General features: G+C 40.8%; 1 protein-coding gene across 1 annotated transcript in view; it reads left to right on the top strand.

The window, feature by feature from the left end:
• The window catches only part of anos1b (anosmin 1b), a 39,178-nt gene that overhangs the window by 5,296 nt on the left and 17,619 nt on the right, over positions 1 to 16,263 (top strand). The window contains exon 2 of the mRNA XM_042339184.1: positions 5,626 to 5,673. Within this exon, the coding sequence (XP_042195118.1) occupies positions 5,626 to 5,673 (48 nt within the window). The remainder of the gene's footprint in view (positions 1 to 5,625; positions 5,674 to 16,263) is intronic.

Below are 16,263 nucleotides of genomic sequence, written 5' to 3'. Positions count from 1 at the left end.
AAGAGAATAAAACTCTTGTGGAGTATAAACCCTAATGCGGATCAGTTGGGCTGTTTCCATGCAGTATCACTCTATACAACTATATGAAACACTTTTCCGAAACCCTTTGCTTGACACAGTTTTACTTGAACTACCTTATCATGTTTGTTATTAAAAAATCTTTGGCATCATTTTAAGTATGGACTCGCATTGTGCATAAAGATTGCCAGCATTCCTTAGCTCTAAACTGAAGCTGTCACCACTGGAGGGCAGGGTCCTGGTTTGATGCCCAGCGCTGAGTGGAACCTGGTGTTGATTTAAACATGAATTGCACACTAATTGCTACCTGTTGAGTTAAACTGGGTGCCCCATTACTCGTTTCCTAGCCTTAAGACATGAATTCTGTTTCTCCTACTTGTATAATCTAAGTTAGCACTTTGCCTAATGCATTCTCTTGTACGGTGTAGAGCTCTGTTCAGTTGAAATCCCTTCAGCACATTCCAAACCCATCCTCCGATACGACTGGTGTCAGATGGACTGTCCGCCATGTCATGGGTGATTGGCGGTTCGTGCACAGGGCTTGACAGCTGGGAACTTTGGCCTTGGTTGTGGAGTCAAACGATTCCCCTCAGTTCATTCCAGCAGCTTGCCTGTGGTTGTTGATTCACCGTTTTGATTGAAATGAATGACCCAAGACAACAGAGGGCCACAGGCCTCGCTTACAATATAGACAAGGCTCTTTCAAAGATAGGGAGGAATGTTACATGCAAAACCTCTTAAAGATAATAAAGTTTTAGCACGCGTGTGCTAGTTAGAATGAAAATGCCAATCTTCACATTGTGCAAAGGAATAGCCAAACAAGCTCTCTCTTATAAATTATCATTCAAATCTGTTTAAGAGGAGGATAATATGTTTAAGTATAATAATAATAATAAATGTAGTGGCTGTTATTCAGTCAAATGTAACTGTAACACAAATAAATGATACTTGCATTTGATACATCACCCTATCGCATCAAAATGTCTAAATGCCCTTCACAAAGTTTTCTGTAAAGTGTCGTGATTGCATTTATAGGTGAGTCTCATAGTAATGAGATAATTGATCAATAAATCTCAATCCTTGTGTATTTGGATAAGGGAGAAATATTGGTCAGGGCATCGGGAGACTTTTGCACAGTATTAAGTCTTTGTTTGAAGAGTTAGTGGGACATTTAATATCCAGCAGAACCTCAATTCAATTTCCATTCAATGGATGGCATCTCCAGTACAGAGCTACTAAGTCAGTGCACAGTTATGACTTGTAACATGTTTACAGGCTGAGGAAAATAAACATAACCACACAATGCATGCACGTTACAGGAAAACTTTTCTGGAGCCTAAAATTCTATTCATTTGTTCATAAAATTGTATTCGTAGAGTAAGAGGGAAATGATTCTTTGAATAAAATTCAGCTGAAACATGATCTTTGGAGCGAAAAGATGTTACTGTTGAAAACAATGTCCTGGAGGCTTCTCAGTTCCTGTTAAAACCCACACACAAATCTCGCTGCAGCTTTGTAGGGACATGTTTCAATGTAAAATCCCCTTTTTTTGTTTGAATAATTAAAATCTATGTTGATGTCTGAGGAGAGGTAACAGGATGACCACCCTGATCTATACTTCACAGCCAGGATCAGTCTTGTGACCACCACCCCTTCCTTCCTTTCACAATATCTCAAACTGAACAGAACCTTGGTTTAATCGGTATTTGATAGATTCAAAAGCAAAGAGTTTGCATCATTTCAGGTTTTCATACAGTGAAAGAAACATTTTCACTTGAATGATTTGTTTCAACAGCAAGATCTTCACTGCAGTCTTAGTGAAAAACATTTTGAGCTCTTAAATGTATAGTATTGTGTTGCAATATTATAGTGACATTAATAATATGGCTGTACATGTGGTATAAATGTCCAATTCTCCCCCCCCGCCCTCCCCCCCAGCCCCTTCTAAAAGGTGGTTGAGGGCAGAACTCAGGACTTGTTTAAAAATTCTGACTCATTCATGCTGTGATAGGAGAACGGTAGGGTATATAATCTGGAAGGATGAGGTCAAATGGGCCAAAGGGTCTTCTTCATCCAAACCTCTCTTATAATCATGTGTTAATGCTTTCATAGTTGTGTCTTCTCACATTGAAGCATCTTTATTGTTGTTCTTTGTAGCACAGTGATTTCTGTAAGGCAAATGTGGCCCCTTATCTGTGTCAACAACGTCACACAAGCAGCAAAGAGCAGAACTGCCAATTGATCAGGCTTTTTAAATACTTCAGATGAGAATAGTGGTCCTCCGTGAGTAGTGTGCAACATAATGCTGCAACCGTTTTAGCATTAGTGATGATTTACTCTGAAAAACAGAGTTTTGTAAAATGCGTTCATATAAAAAACTACTTTGGAATATTAGCTAATTTCCAGAGTATATATCAATTGCAATACACCTTATTATTATGATTATTATTATTATTAACCTGTAAGCAGAACAGTTGAAAGCAGTTTTTCAATACAATATTCTTCTATGAGAGTGCCTTCAAGTAGGTCCTACATTGTATGGTTATCACTGAAAGTGATGATTGCTGTAAAATTGCTATAATCCCTTACTGAATGGCATTTACTTGGGGAAAAACACTGAAGTTGTGAGATGTAAACCGTCAAGAAAAAGAAGCTAACAATTTCCAGTGCTAGTTATTGGAACTAAAAGTTGCAGTTCTTCCCTCTTCCCTTTGCTTCCCCCTGAAGGGAAACAGGTCAGCCCAAATAGGATAATTAATAATAACAACAATCCTTACATTTGGTATATAGTCTTTCACAAAAGACGTCTCAAAGTGCTTACAAGATATATTGTAAAGTGGAGTGACTTTTTTTTGTTTGAACAAACACGGCAACCAATTTTGCACAAAGCAACAGTCATGAGGTAAATGACCAATTTAATCTGGGGAATGTTGCCCATGACACTGGAAGAAAATCCCTTCTATTTTTGAACAGTACTATTTAACGTCCATCTGAATAGGCAGACGGGACCTCCATTTAATATCTCATCTGAAGTACGACAACTGCGCCACTATAGCTCTCCCACAGCACTGAATTGGAATGTCACTCTAAACTAGAGTTTCAAGTACCCAACGTGGGGTTGAACCCACAATCTTCTGACTCAGAGGTAAGAGTGATTCCAACTGAGGCAGCTGACGCACAATAAGCCTTGGAGCAAAGGAAAGTGATTTCCCGAGTCTCATGCCTGTTATTTCTGTAATTGATGGATTCTGAGCTCTCTCGAGGATTGCACTAGATTGCAGATAAGGTCACTTCAAAACCAGTGAAGGATGAGGCATGTGGAAAATCAAACCAATGCCTCAAGTCTATGGGTTTTAGGACAAGGGAACATGAAGTGAGCTCGAATCATCCTTGCTTGAAGTTATCTGACCATTTATAACTTTTAAAATATTTTTTCAAAAGCGAGTGCCTCATTTAACATTCCTATACTACTGCGCTGTTTCTCTCTGTGTTTTGTAATTTTGCTTGGTGCAGTGATACAGTGAACTGTTTAATCCTTTGCACCACTCCCAGTCATTAAAGCAGTTAGTCGTGCATTAGCCCTTGTAAAGTTCACCCTTTCCCACAAATTAGGATCTGCAATTAAGCTAATCTTCCTGAATTAATGATACAAATTTAAAATAATATCAACTTTTTTCAGGCATTTAGTTAAATAAAATAAATACCTTAAAATACCAAGAATCATATTCTCAGAAATATCAGCTGAAGATTCCTGTAGATGTATGTAAAAAAAATCCTTTAAGTTCTTTGTAGAATTCCACCAGACATTCATAGCTTCATACTTTGAGTTTTAGAGTACTCAATGCGTTTCTCTACGTTGGTTCAATTATACACAGCCTAGATCAGGATGATCCCAGATTCACTCACTAGTCTGTGCTGTATTAGCTGGTCTGAGTTAGGTTAATAATAATAATCCTTGCATTTGATATAGCACCTTATAACGTCTTTGAAACGTCTCAAAGAGCTTCACAGAATATACTTTTGAATGAATTGGTTGTATAGTTTGTGGGCGAAACGTGGCAGCCAATTGTGCACAGCAGTGTCCCATACACAGTCGTGGATTGAGAGACCAAATTCTTATTTTTTAAACTTTTTTTTAAAGGATCATTAACCACGGAAAAATGATTTGCCAATTGACTAACAACCAAGTTCCTACTTACTGCTTGGTAAACAGAGTCGTGTTGAGTAAGAAACTTGCCTATCACTTCACCCTGTCCGGGAATCAAACCCAGGTCCTCTCTCATGCAAGGCGCGTGCTCTAACAGCTAAGCTACAGGACTTCACAAATGAATGTCGAATTGAAAAGTAAGCCAGGGCTTCTGCTCCCAGATTGTTCAGTAACCTCCTGCTGAAAAGTGTGTGTGAGGTTGTTGGATGACGTTGAGATTGGGCTGGTCTGTTCTTTCACATTTGCTCTACATGCCCAGACTCTCAGTCCAGGCTCACATGTGAAAAATAGAGAGCCAACCATCCCTCAGTTTGAGTCATTATTGTTGGGGAAAAATGTAATAGATGATGTATGGATATTCAATGTTAGCGTCTGGGAAAAGTTAAGACTATTGGTGGGTGCAGATGCAATTGAGGAAAGGGATTGGAAAAATGGTACCAGTGTCCAATGGAGATGAGCACTTCAAGGGAAATGGTTTATTGCTTAGCTTATGAGTTCAGATCGCTATAGCCTGATCACTGCCTGAGTTTCTCAGCAGGAGGGTGGCATGTGAGGAAATAGGGAAATGGAGCGAAAGAGAGACTAACCAAAACAAATTGGGAGGAGAAAAGAACGCAGAAATGTTAACTGATCACAGATGTGTATGCTTTCAGAAATTACAGAGGAAATTGAGCTAAAGTAGATTGATCTAAAAAAAAACACATTAATGGTAATGTATCACAAGGCAGTAATGTGTCTAGGGGTTCAGGCGACACCTTAAACTGAGGAGTCTGACATGTTTTTGGAAAGTAATGAGAAAGCTTGGGTACAGTTAGATTGCGTTCTTCCAGCCTGTGACTTTATCTTTGCAGTTTCTATCACTGAAGTCAAACGGCTGTAGACAGAACAGAAACAGGGTGGTTATTTTTACAGTGTGAAACTGGAATAGACTGAAAAAAGAGAGAACTTTTTATAGTGGCTTATCGCATTAAAACATCTTGAAGTCCTTCACAAGTAATTACTGTCAAGCGAAGTGACAATTTTAGTAGGTCAACATGGTAATCGTACTAGCAAAATCCCATGGAGATGATGACCATTTAATTTGGAGTTTTTTTTTGCCAGGACAGAATTACTGCTATATAATTCATTATATCTGAAATCTGGACCCCCACTATGATGATCTAACATAGAGATCTCACCTTTTAGCAATTGGTATATGCTAGTAATCTATAAGTTTGTGTTCTAAATTGCAATTTGTAGCATTACACTAAAATTAGACGGCTGATTATTCTTAAATTGATAAGAATCTGTTGAAAAGACTAGGACAGCTGCTGATGCAAATTTTTAATGGCTGTATCCCTGCATTGTTCATTATACTGCTAGGAATTCAAATTAATTTTTATGAACAACTTATTTTGCAGAATGACGAGATTCTGAATTGGTGCGAGGGACACAAGAGATGTGCTCAGGTGAGTGCAGCAGCAAACAGACTTATCAGGCATAAGCCAAATGTGCATAGTCTCCTTCTACAGTTTTTTTCTATATATGTTGGGGGGATTTATGTGTCTGTGTAAACCTTGTGTAAACATATGTGTATGTGTAAATATACGTGTGTTGTGTGAAAAGTGTAAATACATCACCACAGAGGGAATTACAGGAGAGACGGGGAGAGCATGGGAGTAGTTGTAGAGAAAAGTCTCTTCAAACACTCCTATTTAGAGACTTGGCCTCAGTCCAATTTCAGATTGTCTGCAAACTGGGAACCTCTCCGTCGAAAGTTTGAAATATTTCCAAATGGTCCACCCACCAATAATTGGAGTGTATTATACTTTTCTCACTGTTCTTAGAGCAGGAGTAAGTGAAAACAGCCCCAAGAGAGTGTACAGCGTCCACTTTGATCCTTATCCATACTGGAGGAAGCTTGTCATAGGCACTCCCTGGAGCTGGGGTCTTTTAAGTGTTTGACACAGTTACAGTAGAAGAGGATAAAACCTGCAATATCTGCAAATTTGACCTTTTCAGAGAATAGACTTAGCTCCTCATTGAACCAATAGTCACACTCTCTGTTGGAAGATTAGTACGAGAGCAAAATAAATTTTTAGTTCTCATTTATCCTCCCCCCACCCCCTCCAAAAAAGAGAGCTCAAGTTTCTTTCTGAATGCAACGGACTCTTGCGTATGTTGGTGAACAGTGTGTTGTAACTGTGATACCAGCAACCCTTCAAGCAGTTAAAGCAGATCTAAGTGGTAAGCAATTTTTCTGAGCTTGTTTATACTAATTGTCTGAAGTTACCATTACAAACTTCCCTCTCTCAGGGATCTGGGGTTAAATAGTGGCATCAGGATCGGGTACTGCCCCTTCAAAGGTGGAATTTTGACACCGAATCTCAAATTGCTTTCAGATGGAAGGTAGTCATTCCCAGACTAGGTCCAACAATACCTAAAGTGAACGTGATGCTTCCAGTAAAAAACAATGTTCCTTACACATTTAGTCTTGCTCATACTTAACATATTTACAGGGGTAAAAGAAATAATTAGCAAGGCAATTAGTCACCAGTGTAATAGATGGATCAAATTATTTCTTAAATTGAAGGTTGTGTCTCGGTTGCTCACTCTGATCCAAAACAGACCAAGTCCACAGCTAAAGAATGCAGCCACACTTCATGACTTTGAATTGAGTGCACACGAGTCATTTGTACCTTTGTTAGCTGCCAAGATTGTGGATTCACCCTTAAGAGGGGACGTGCAAAACTGAACACAGTACTCCAGATGAGGTTTCACCAATGCTTTGTTTAACTGCAGTACCATGTCCTTGTTTTACTATTCCATAACTTGCTTTCTGCACTTGCAAACTAGCTTTTAATGATTAGTGCCCCTGGAATCCGCATCCTACGTCCCGACCAATCTTCTATCTATGGTACAAGGATGTGTCTGATTCAAGTGCTGTAGAATCTATTGAGATCTCGGTATTTCCTCTGTTTCATTCCCATTTGCTTGTCCATTACAATGGTTTGTTTTTCTACTCTTCCTGGCTTAGAGTTGCTAAGGCCAATTGGAGGATATTTGCCTCTACCTAGCTGAAGGCAGGTAAATCAGCAAAGACCCGGGGATGAATCTGTAATGCTTTGGTCTATATGGCTTTGTGCTGCACTAAATTGTTTTTTCAACAGAAAATGTTTGCAGCACTTCAACACTTCCACTTTGTGACCGTCGTACCTGCATAACATTAATCCCTTGAAGGTTGGGGGCGTATTGATCCTAGGCACATTCTGAATACAGCTTGTAAGGCACAAAAAAATCTTACGTCTTCAGTACATTGCGTCTGTTTTCTGCAATAACCATGGCTACAAAATCACTGGTAAATCACTTTTTGCTGAGTGTGTTGAGGTGGCAGATGTGGAATGACTTGCAGCAACAAATCTTCCATCTGTGTCGGCCTGTGTGACAGCGCGTTCCATCAACAGGCCTGACCGCTTTAAAATTGCTGTGTTGATCGCAATAAAAACTGCGAGAATGCACAAATTCCAGACGTGCACTGAGCGACTTTTTCTTTCAAATGGTGCACTGGCAAAGCTGCCCTGTTGAAATATAGCCGTGCTGCTTTTTAACATTACAGATGTTAGTGATTTTCTTCACTCTTCCAAAGACTCGAGGTGCAAGGTTCCCACACAGTTATTGACGATCGAAAACCTCAGCCGCTCACCTCTCTCAAGCAAAAGAAACCCAAATGAAATTATTGATAATAATGATAATTCTTACACGTGGTACAGCAGCTTTAATGTTAGGAGGACGTCTCAAAGCACTTCATGGGATATATTGGAGTGACTGTTTTTGTGCGCAAATGACCCTTGCAAATGACAAATCTCAAGACAAATCACTGACCTCAAGCACTCTCCAACCCTGACCCAAGTCTTCCTCTACAAGCTTAGATGGTGTCGCCAGGCTATGCTATCTGCCCAAGCCCATCAGCACACATGTTTTTCTCAGTGAGGAAGTCACTGGATACATTTCAGGAAGGTCTGCACAGTGATGGGGAAAACTTCCATGTAGTGGATTGTCGTGCCTATTCCTGATCACTGGAACGTACTTGTGTGTGGCTTAAATGCTTCCATAGCCCCATTTCTTGCCAGTGATTACTGTCAACACTTCCCTGTGTGAGGGCCGCTATATAAATGCCAATGTTGTTATCAAGGATTGCAAACTATAATAATAAAATAATAGTAATCCTTGCAAGTAATAATTCTTATCAGATTGTCAGCACCGTTTGAAAGGGCTTTGCTGGATATACATGAATAACAGTAGTTTGGTTGAGTTAGTGTAGGATGGTTGCCCCATTGAAATAGGCCCTCCAGCTCCAGTCATCACCTACGAAACAGAAAAGGGGGACTTATGGAGGGAAAGATTGGAAAGATTACTGCAAAATACAAAGTATTTTTAATTCAGGGGAAACTTCAAATAAGAGGTTAGTTGCAATATTGATCAAAGATCTACACAATGCACATTTTATTTATACTCCGGTGCTATTCATGAATGTTACCAGTATTTTCAACAGTGAATTAAATAACGGCTGAAATGCTGCATCATGTCCACTCTTGGTCACACCTGGTTGGGGTTTTATACAGCAGTCAATGTCTCATTACTTCACGTGATTTACTGCCCTTGACCTGGGAGCAATAAATGTACCAGATGAGCAGTGACTGATGAGAGAACCTTGTGTGTAACAACTTTAACCCTCCCTGAGTAAGGGATTTACCAGGTAGCTTTTCAATGGCACAAGTAACTTAAACATTAAACAGGAGAAAACAAAGACTTTGGGGATTTCCAATGTGTAATATCTCAACAAACGGGTGATGGCTAGGATATCAAACTCATTGTATCCAGGTTCAGGTTGATCCTGGAAGTTTTTCTAAAGCTGGTTCAAGTCAACTCTACAGAATAAATCCATAAACCTATAAAATAAATACCAGATCATGTTCACCCACAAAAAGCACATAGCCATGTTACTTTACAGTATATCCTGCAAAGGGTTTTGAGACATCCTCCCAAGTGTTTTGAGACACTCTTACACAAGAGTAAGGATTATTTATTAAGTATTATTTAGAACATGTGATGGATGGGATATCAATGAGGTTTGATATTCCACCACTTGTTTGTTGAGGCATTGATCTTGGAATGAGAGGCTAGACTGTGAGCAATACAGGAGCGATCAGTCACTTCATTTATTCCTTGATTCTGAGTCGGTAAAATCAAAACTGGATTAAATGGTTTAGAATTCTCATTGCACCTTCCTGTAGCTCTGTCTTAAATATTTTAATCCCATTAATGTTCTTAGTTTGATTGAACATGTTGTTCACCTTCAGCAAGTTGCTGCTAGCTAGGATTGTAGCCAGATAATTGTAGCTGCGATAATTCATTCCTGGTAACTGGTTTCTACTGGATGTACTGATGCTCCTCAGTGGGTGAAAAACAGCCTTTTGGCACCATTGCTTGGTCAGTGTGGCCCAATTACATCAGAATTGCCCAGAACTCCAACCTGGACCTGTCGCAGAAAGGAATGTCTGTAAAATGTGTAAGATTTTTTTCTTTTTAAAAAAACACGTTAGAATAAGGAGTATTTGATAAAAAATAAAGTTTATATAATAAAAATAACAATGAACGAAAGTGCAGGGAGGTCAAGAACACGGTGAATGCTCACTACACGGTACTGTACTACCATGTGTAAGAGCCTTCTCCGTTGCTTGCTCTCAAATCTTAACCACATCACTGTGTATGGAAGCAATAAGCACATTATACTGTATTATTGTGTCCTGTTGCAGACCAGCAACTATTGTCAGTGTCTGATCCTTCCCTGGCAAATAGTCCTGTCTTGAAATCCTTCCTTGTATTTTTAATAGGACTACAATATGCGCCTGGAATGTTCTGAGTTGTTCTGCAGTAACCTGATACTGTGTAAATGGTTTCCCACCTGGTTTTAACTTTTCCCATCTGCAAAGATTAATGAACAATATGACGGCAACAGTGTTTTTTTCAAAGCACTTTTTATATTTAAGTGTGTTTGCATTCATTTTGTATCAAAGTTCACCACTTTCAGTGCACATGTGAGTAAAATGATCACTGAACGATTTACGTGTTTTTGTGTGCACATCCACTGTTTCTGGAGCCTGAGTGAAAAGACACGATTGAAGTGTCTGGAGTACTGATCGAGCAGCTTGTAAAGAGCTTGCTATGCTATAAATCTTGTGAAGCCAACCACATGTAACAAGCACTTCCAGGAAGTGTAGAACAATGCAGCCAGCATACAGTCTGATTAAAATATCTGTACTTGTGCCATATGTGCCCGTCTTAACATCATCAATCCAGTTTGGGAGAAGGGAGAGAATGTTTCCCATTTCCTTTCCGTGAACATTTGATTGTAGAATTACAGCGCTGGAGCTGTGTCTATTGCTTTTTATGGACAGTTAGATTGATGGGACGTTGAGTACTAAAGGCTTCTTATCCATCCCCTTCCCCTTCAATTTCCGTACTTGATCTTCACTTCAAGGCCAGATTACACACAATACAATACAAAATTACATTAGTGTAGCGCCTTTCACATCGGGAGGATGTCCCAAGCTGGTGGACAGTCAGGGATTTGGACCCGAGCAAGAGGGTGGCTGCCCACTGCATAGTCTAAAGCAGCTCAGTAACAGCAAAACATGAGCTCCCACAAGCAATCCCGCTTCTACTCAGGCGGCCTTGAAGCTTTACCCAGATTTCTCAGTTAGACACTAACTAGTAATCCCTCGAGTAATCGCTAACTGGACAACTACACTCTAGATGGGATTTGTGTGTGTTGAAGAGATTTTTAAAAACTTTGTATATTTGTATATTGGGTAACATTTTCACTAATCACCCACACACACCTCTATGGGGGGGAAGAGGTGAAATGGACATCTTATTTTATAACCTGCCTGTTTTTTGTAACCTATTGAGCGTGGATCTGCCTGAATGGCTGGTTGACTGCAAAGGTTCTATGGTTATAATGGCAAATCTCAGTGCGCATTAGTGTCTAACTGAGAAACCTGGGAAAAGCACCGAAGCCACTGAGTAGAAGAGAGAATGAGATACTGGTGAGGTGACCCCACACTTGGGTTTTAAAAGCCTATACATTTTGTGAGGAACCAACGTCAGTGAGGAGTTCCACAGCCTTGAGGTTCTCAGAAAGAATGAGTCAAGAGTAAGAGAGAATCCAATGATTTCAACACAGTGTAACAGAGCCCATAGAAGGCCAATTTGAAGCTCAGTAACAGAGGAGCATTGACTGTAGTAACCATAATCTTTTTTTGTGAGTGTGCTCTCCTCCCACAATCTTTCAAGGTTTCCTAAGTACAAAATCCTACCATAATCACGAAAGACCTGAAATGTCCTATGCAATAGTTCCTACAAAGAATTTCCTTTGTGTCTCCAGTGCTGTTTACAAAACCGGCAATGTCAAGCTGTCCATCTCTTGGGGATTCCTGGAGAACTAGCAAAGACCCTGGGGTGAAAAATTCCGCACATCTTAGTTTCAGGACCACCTCTGGTTCGGTCAGTGACCTGCAGATTTTTCGCTCTTGTAGTGGACCTTTGCTCCGGAGGAGAGTCCTTCCAATCTGAAGAGTGAACCCTTCCCTCCCCACCCTCCCCTTTCACATAGAATGTTCTTCTTTAAAGAAAGGAAAGATAAATAGAAAGGTTTAATCCTCATCTAGTGCTCCTGTTACCCCCATTGTGTAAACTAGAGGGCAGGAGGATTGAAAAGAATCCCAGCCACTGGAGATCAGCAGGTTACTGGCTGCACACCCGGCCGTGAACTTCACAATGCCTGACGCATGGAGATTCAGAACAAGTAAACGTGTCATTTCTACTGACTGTGGAACCAGAGTCTCTCTCCGTGTGACACAAGTCATGAAGGCCCGGCCTGGAACTCTTATTGCGGCTAAAGGAATCTCAATCTCTTTTAAGATTTGAAAAACGATTTTATGATTTATTTTTTTCCGTTTTCTTCCCAACTATTGAATGTGATCGACATTCCATTTTGACAGGTTAGCAGACAGCACAACCTGACTAACTATCTCTATCTTGTAAAGTGGTCTCCTGGCTGGGCAGTTTACACGCGCGTAGATCAGATGAAGACAGGATGGAGCCTGGCTCACTCAATAACCGACTATGTTCACACACCAGTTAGTCACATGGGCAAGGCACCTGTGGAACTGTACTCCAGCAAACGTCAGTCTGTTGGGGGTTGGGAGGAGGGAATTCTGCTTAAAAAAGAATTTGCGAAGCAGAAGCTGTATGACTTCTTTTTGTTAAACTATTGAAGCTTTTATTCACGGGGGACGTGGCTATTACCTTGATTTAAAATTCTGACGAAAAGATACGGGGTCAGTGGCCTTTTGCATTTGTTTTTACCAAATTGTAAATGGCACTTGACGTCTATAGGTGAGATACAGCCGGCAGTGAGTGTGGATGGAATCTGTTTCATTAAATTATCTTTGAAAGGGTCACAAGGACATGTTTGCAGCCCTGTTTCTTTGTGAAGAATTATTGGAATGCTCCAGCCAGGTGAGAATGATGGATTACCTTGACTCTCCAATTCACTGAGAGGACGCTTGTTTGAGCCAGTTCCATGTTGAAATGTTTTTCTGCAGCTGTGCTGCATTTTGATTCTGTATTTTTATTGCAATTCTCTATTTTGATGCATTATATGATATTTGTGCAACCAAGTTACAGTCACAATGGTACTACTTTTAGGGTGCACAGAACATCTATATAGCATATGCCCCCAGGGACAGAGTGAGGTGCCTGAAGGCCATTCTTGGATAGGTTATGCTGCCTCTGCACATTAGGAAGCTTGATGGGGCTTAAATACCTTTTCCAGCCTTTCTTGTGTCCTTATATGTTTTCCTTTGCAGTAATCCCCGTGAAGTGCTTTGAGGTGCTTCAACGATGTGATAAGGCGCTATATATCAAATGCAAGGATTTTTTTTGCCAGTCAGTGTGGGTGTGTGAGGTGGGGGAGTGGGATTTGATAGTTTTTCAGGCTGATGCTGTGGAGTGAAATCTCCTACTTTTTTACACCAGGTCTGAACTGTGAGGAGAGTATAATACAGACAAGGTGAATGGCAATGCTCCCTCTTTGTTCCAACAACATGCATCAGCCCAACCTCAGAAGAACAATCATTACGGCACTAGAGCTACACTTTCTGTGGCCCGCATCAGCCATCGTTTCGCCCACAAAATATACACAGTCACTCCACTTTACGCTATATCCCATGAAGCACTTTAGGACGACCTCCTGTCGTGAAACGATTAATATTATTCTGAGTCTCGGAATAAGACAGCCTGCAGTACTGAGCGTTTAGTGAGGCTGACTTGCACCCATTGGAAAGTACAATTGGTTTCTTGCAGGACTCTTACAGATGACAGAGGGAGGATACTCTTGTTGCATCAGTCTGAGTTGAAGTCCATTCTAGAAGGAAAGACTTTTAAGGACCATTGCAGGGTATGGAAAGGACAAAGGGTATCACAACGCAATAACCATTATGAAAAATGACTTGAACATAAGCCAGCAGCAGCTGCAATCTGTCTTTTCACTGACTTGCCAACTATCTCCTCCTCTAATAGATTAATCTGCAGGTTATCTGAGATAAAGAGCAAACCCCTAGAATCCATCTTAATTACTGTCCAACATGTAGCATTAAAACTGTTGACTGGAAAATCGGATGGGAGGAAATGCTGATAGAAGCATCCCTGTTAACCCTGAACTGTCAAATTCACTTTGCTTTTGTTTGGAAATGTTCTTCGATTTTTTTAATATAGATTCCAAAGCCATGCATAGACATCTGTATCTGCAAGGCTAAACTGAGCAACTGCCTTGCACCTCCTCTCCTGGTGCCTAATTCTCTGGAATTAGATAGACAGGATGCATCCCTCCAGGGAGAGAGTGTGAATCCCACTACAAACACAGGGAAATTTCCATGTGTAGGTGGCATACATATATGGAACTCTCAGACTGGTTTGGATATTCTTAAGCATGGTGGTAGGTTTCCGCATGTGTCAGACACACGGCTGACCAAAAAAAATAATAATCTCAAAACACTTCTTGCTGTGAAGTGTAGTGACTGTGTAATTGTAGGTGAATAAAGCTTGCAGTGTGATTGACAGTCTGCACAGTAACTCTGTAGCATTTAACCTGCTCTCCTCCCCATCCCCATCCCCCCCACCTTCCCCACACACAAGAACATCAACTTGCACTTATATAATAATAATAATAATAATAATCCTTGCATTTGATATAGAGCTTTTCACGTTGGGAGGACGTCCCAAAGTGCTTCACAGAACACACTGTAAAGTGAATTGACTGTAGCGTCTCAGAGAGCCAGACTCTGAGCCGGGGTGTGGGTGGGGTGGAGGTGGCCATAAGCATGGTCAAAGAGGAAAGTTTTCAGGCGGGACTTGAAAAACGTGGGAGAGAGGGCCAGGTGGAGGGATTGAGGGATAGTGTTCCAGAGTTTTGGGGATAATGGCTAAAAGCATGATCTCCCATGGTGGGACGGATGGTGCAAGGGATGAGCAGGAGGCTGGTACCAGTCAAGCGGAGGTGCCGTTTGTGGATTGGGTAGTGAGGAGGTCGGAGAGGCAGTGTACGGATTTGAACACGACACATGCACACGCACACAAACAGACATACACGGATGTACACAGAGTCTTCTTTCTGAACTTGGACACTTTATCTCTAAGTAGGTGCAGGGCAGGAAGGAGGAAAGGAAGTTCCAGACCAGAGTCCCATGTCCATATATGTCTCATGTCTCTCATTGCTCCCTTTGAGATATTCTTATACATAAATGCTGCTACCTGCTACATAAATGCAAGTTGCTGTTATATCCTATCAGCAGAAGTCAGAGCACGGGTTGTCTGCTTAATGTTTCACCCTGGCCATAATCAGTAACGTGAGAGATGTAGAGTGAGGGAATTAAAATTCTTTTTTTTATTTTTTATCAGCCTGTAATAGATTCAGGTTGTCAGTTTTATTTTCCCATCTCTCATAGCTGGTAATTTGAAGAATTAAGCCACTTGGATATTCCATCAAATGTGGATTATTGAAATCCACACTGCATCCAAATGTGTTCTGAAGGTCTGGGAGATAGCTGCCTGTAAACTGAGACCCCTGTATCTGTGCGAATCCAAGACCGACGATTATTTCAGGAGTCTCTGAACAATTTATAACAGATGAACTGTGGATATGTATCCACATTATGAGATTTAAGTCAGTCTCTCCCTCTCCATCGAAACTTCTGAGTTTGCAATTAATCACTTTGGAAATAAACTGCAGTGGAGTTTTGTACATCCTCACCTCATCGTGCTTCATTCTGACATAATAATAATAATAATCCTTGCATTTGATATAGCGCTTTTCACGTCGGGAGGACGTCCCAAACCGCTTCACAGAACACACTGTAAAGTGAATTGACTGTACATTTGTGGGCGAACGCGGCAGCCAGTTGCACACAGCAATGTCCCACAAACAGTCGTAGATTGAAAATGACCAATTTATTATTGTTTTTGGTTTTGGAGGGATTACTATTAGGCGTGTGGTTTAAGGAAACTTGCCCAAGGTTTTGCCCTGGCGGGAATTGAACTCAGGTCTCTTGCTTGCAAAGCGAGTGCTTTAACCACTGAGCTACAGGACTCCAGGACATAAGGAGTACTGCACTTTGTGTTCACAGGTTCTCACTGAATATAATACACTCCTTGCATTTGATATACAGGCTTGTCATATCGACCGTGTCTCAAAGCGCTTAACTGTAAAGTGTATTTGTAGGTGAACTTCGCATGCAATTTCTGCACAACAATGTCCCACAGCAAGAATGAAGTGAATGACCAATTATTTATCTGGGGAACTGTTATCCCAGGACACCAGGAGAAGCTCTCTTTTATTTTTGAATAGTACCATGGGATCTTTAAAGTCCACTTGAACGGGCAGGTGGGACCTCAGTTTAATGTCTCCTCTGAAGGAAAGCACTTCCAACAATGCAACG

Source organism: Callorhinchus milii, unplaced genomic scaffold (assembly GCF_018977255.1).
Source record: "Callorhinchus milii isolate IMCB2004 unplaced genomic scaffold, IMCB_Cmil_1.0 Scaffold11, whole genome shotgun sequence".
Taxonomy (NCBI): domain Eukaryota; kingdom Metazoa; phylum Chordata; class Chondrichthyes; order Chimaeriformes; family Callorhinchidae; genus Callorhinchus; species Callorhinchus milii.
This window is presented reverse-complemented; position numbering and strand designations above follow the sequence as displayed.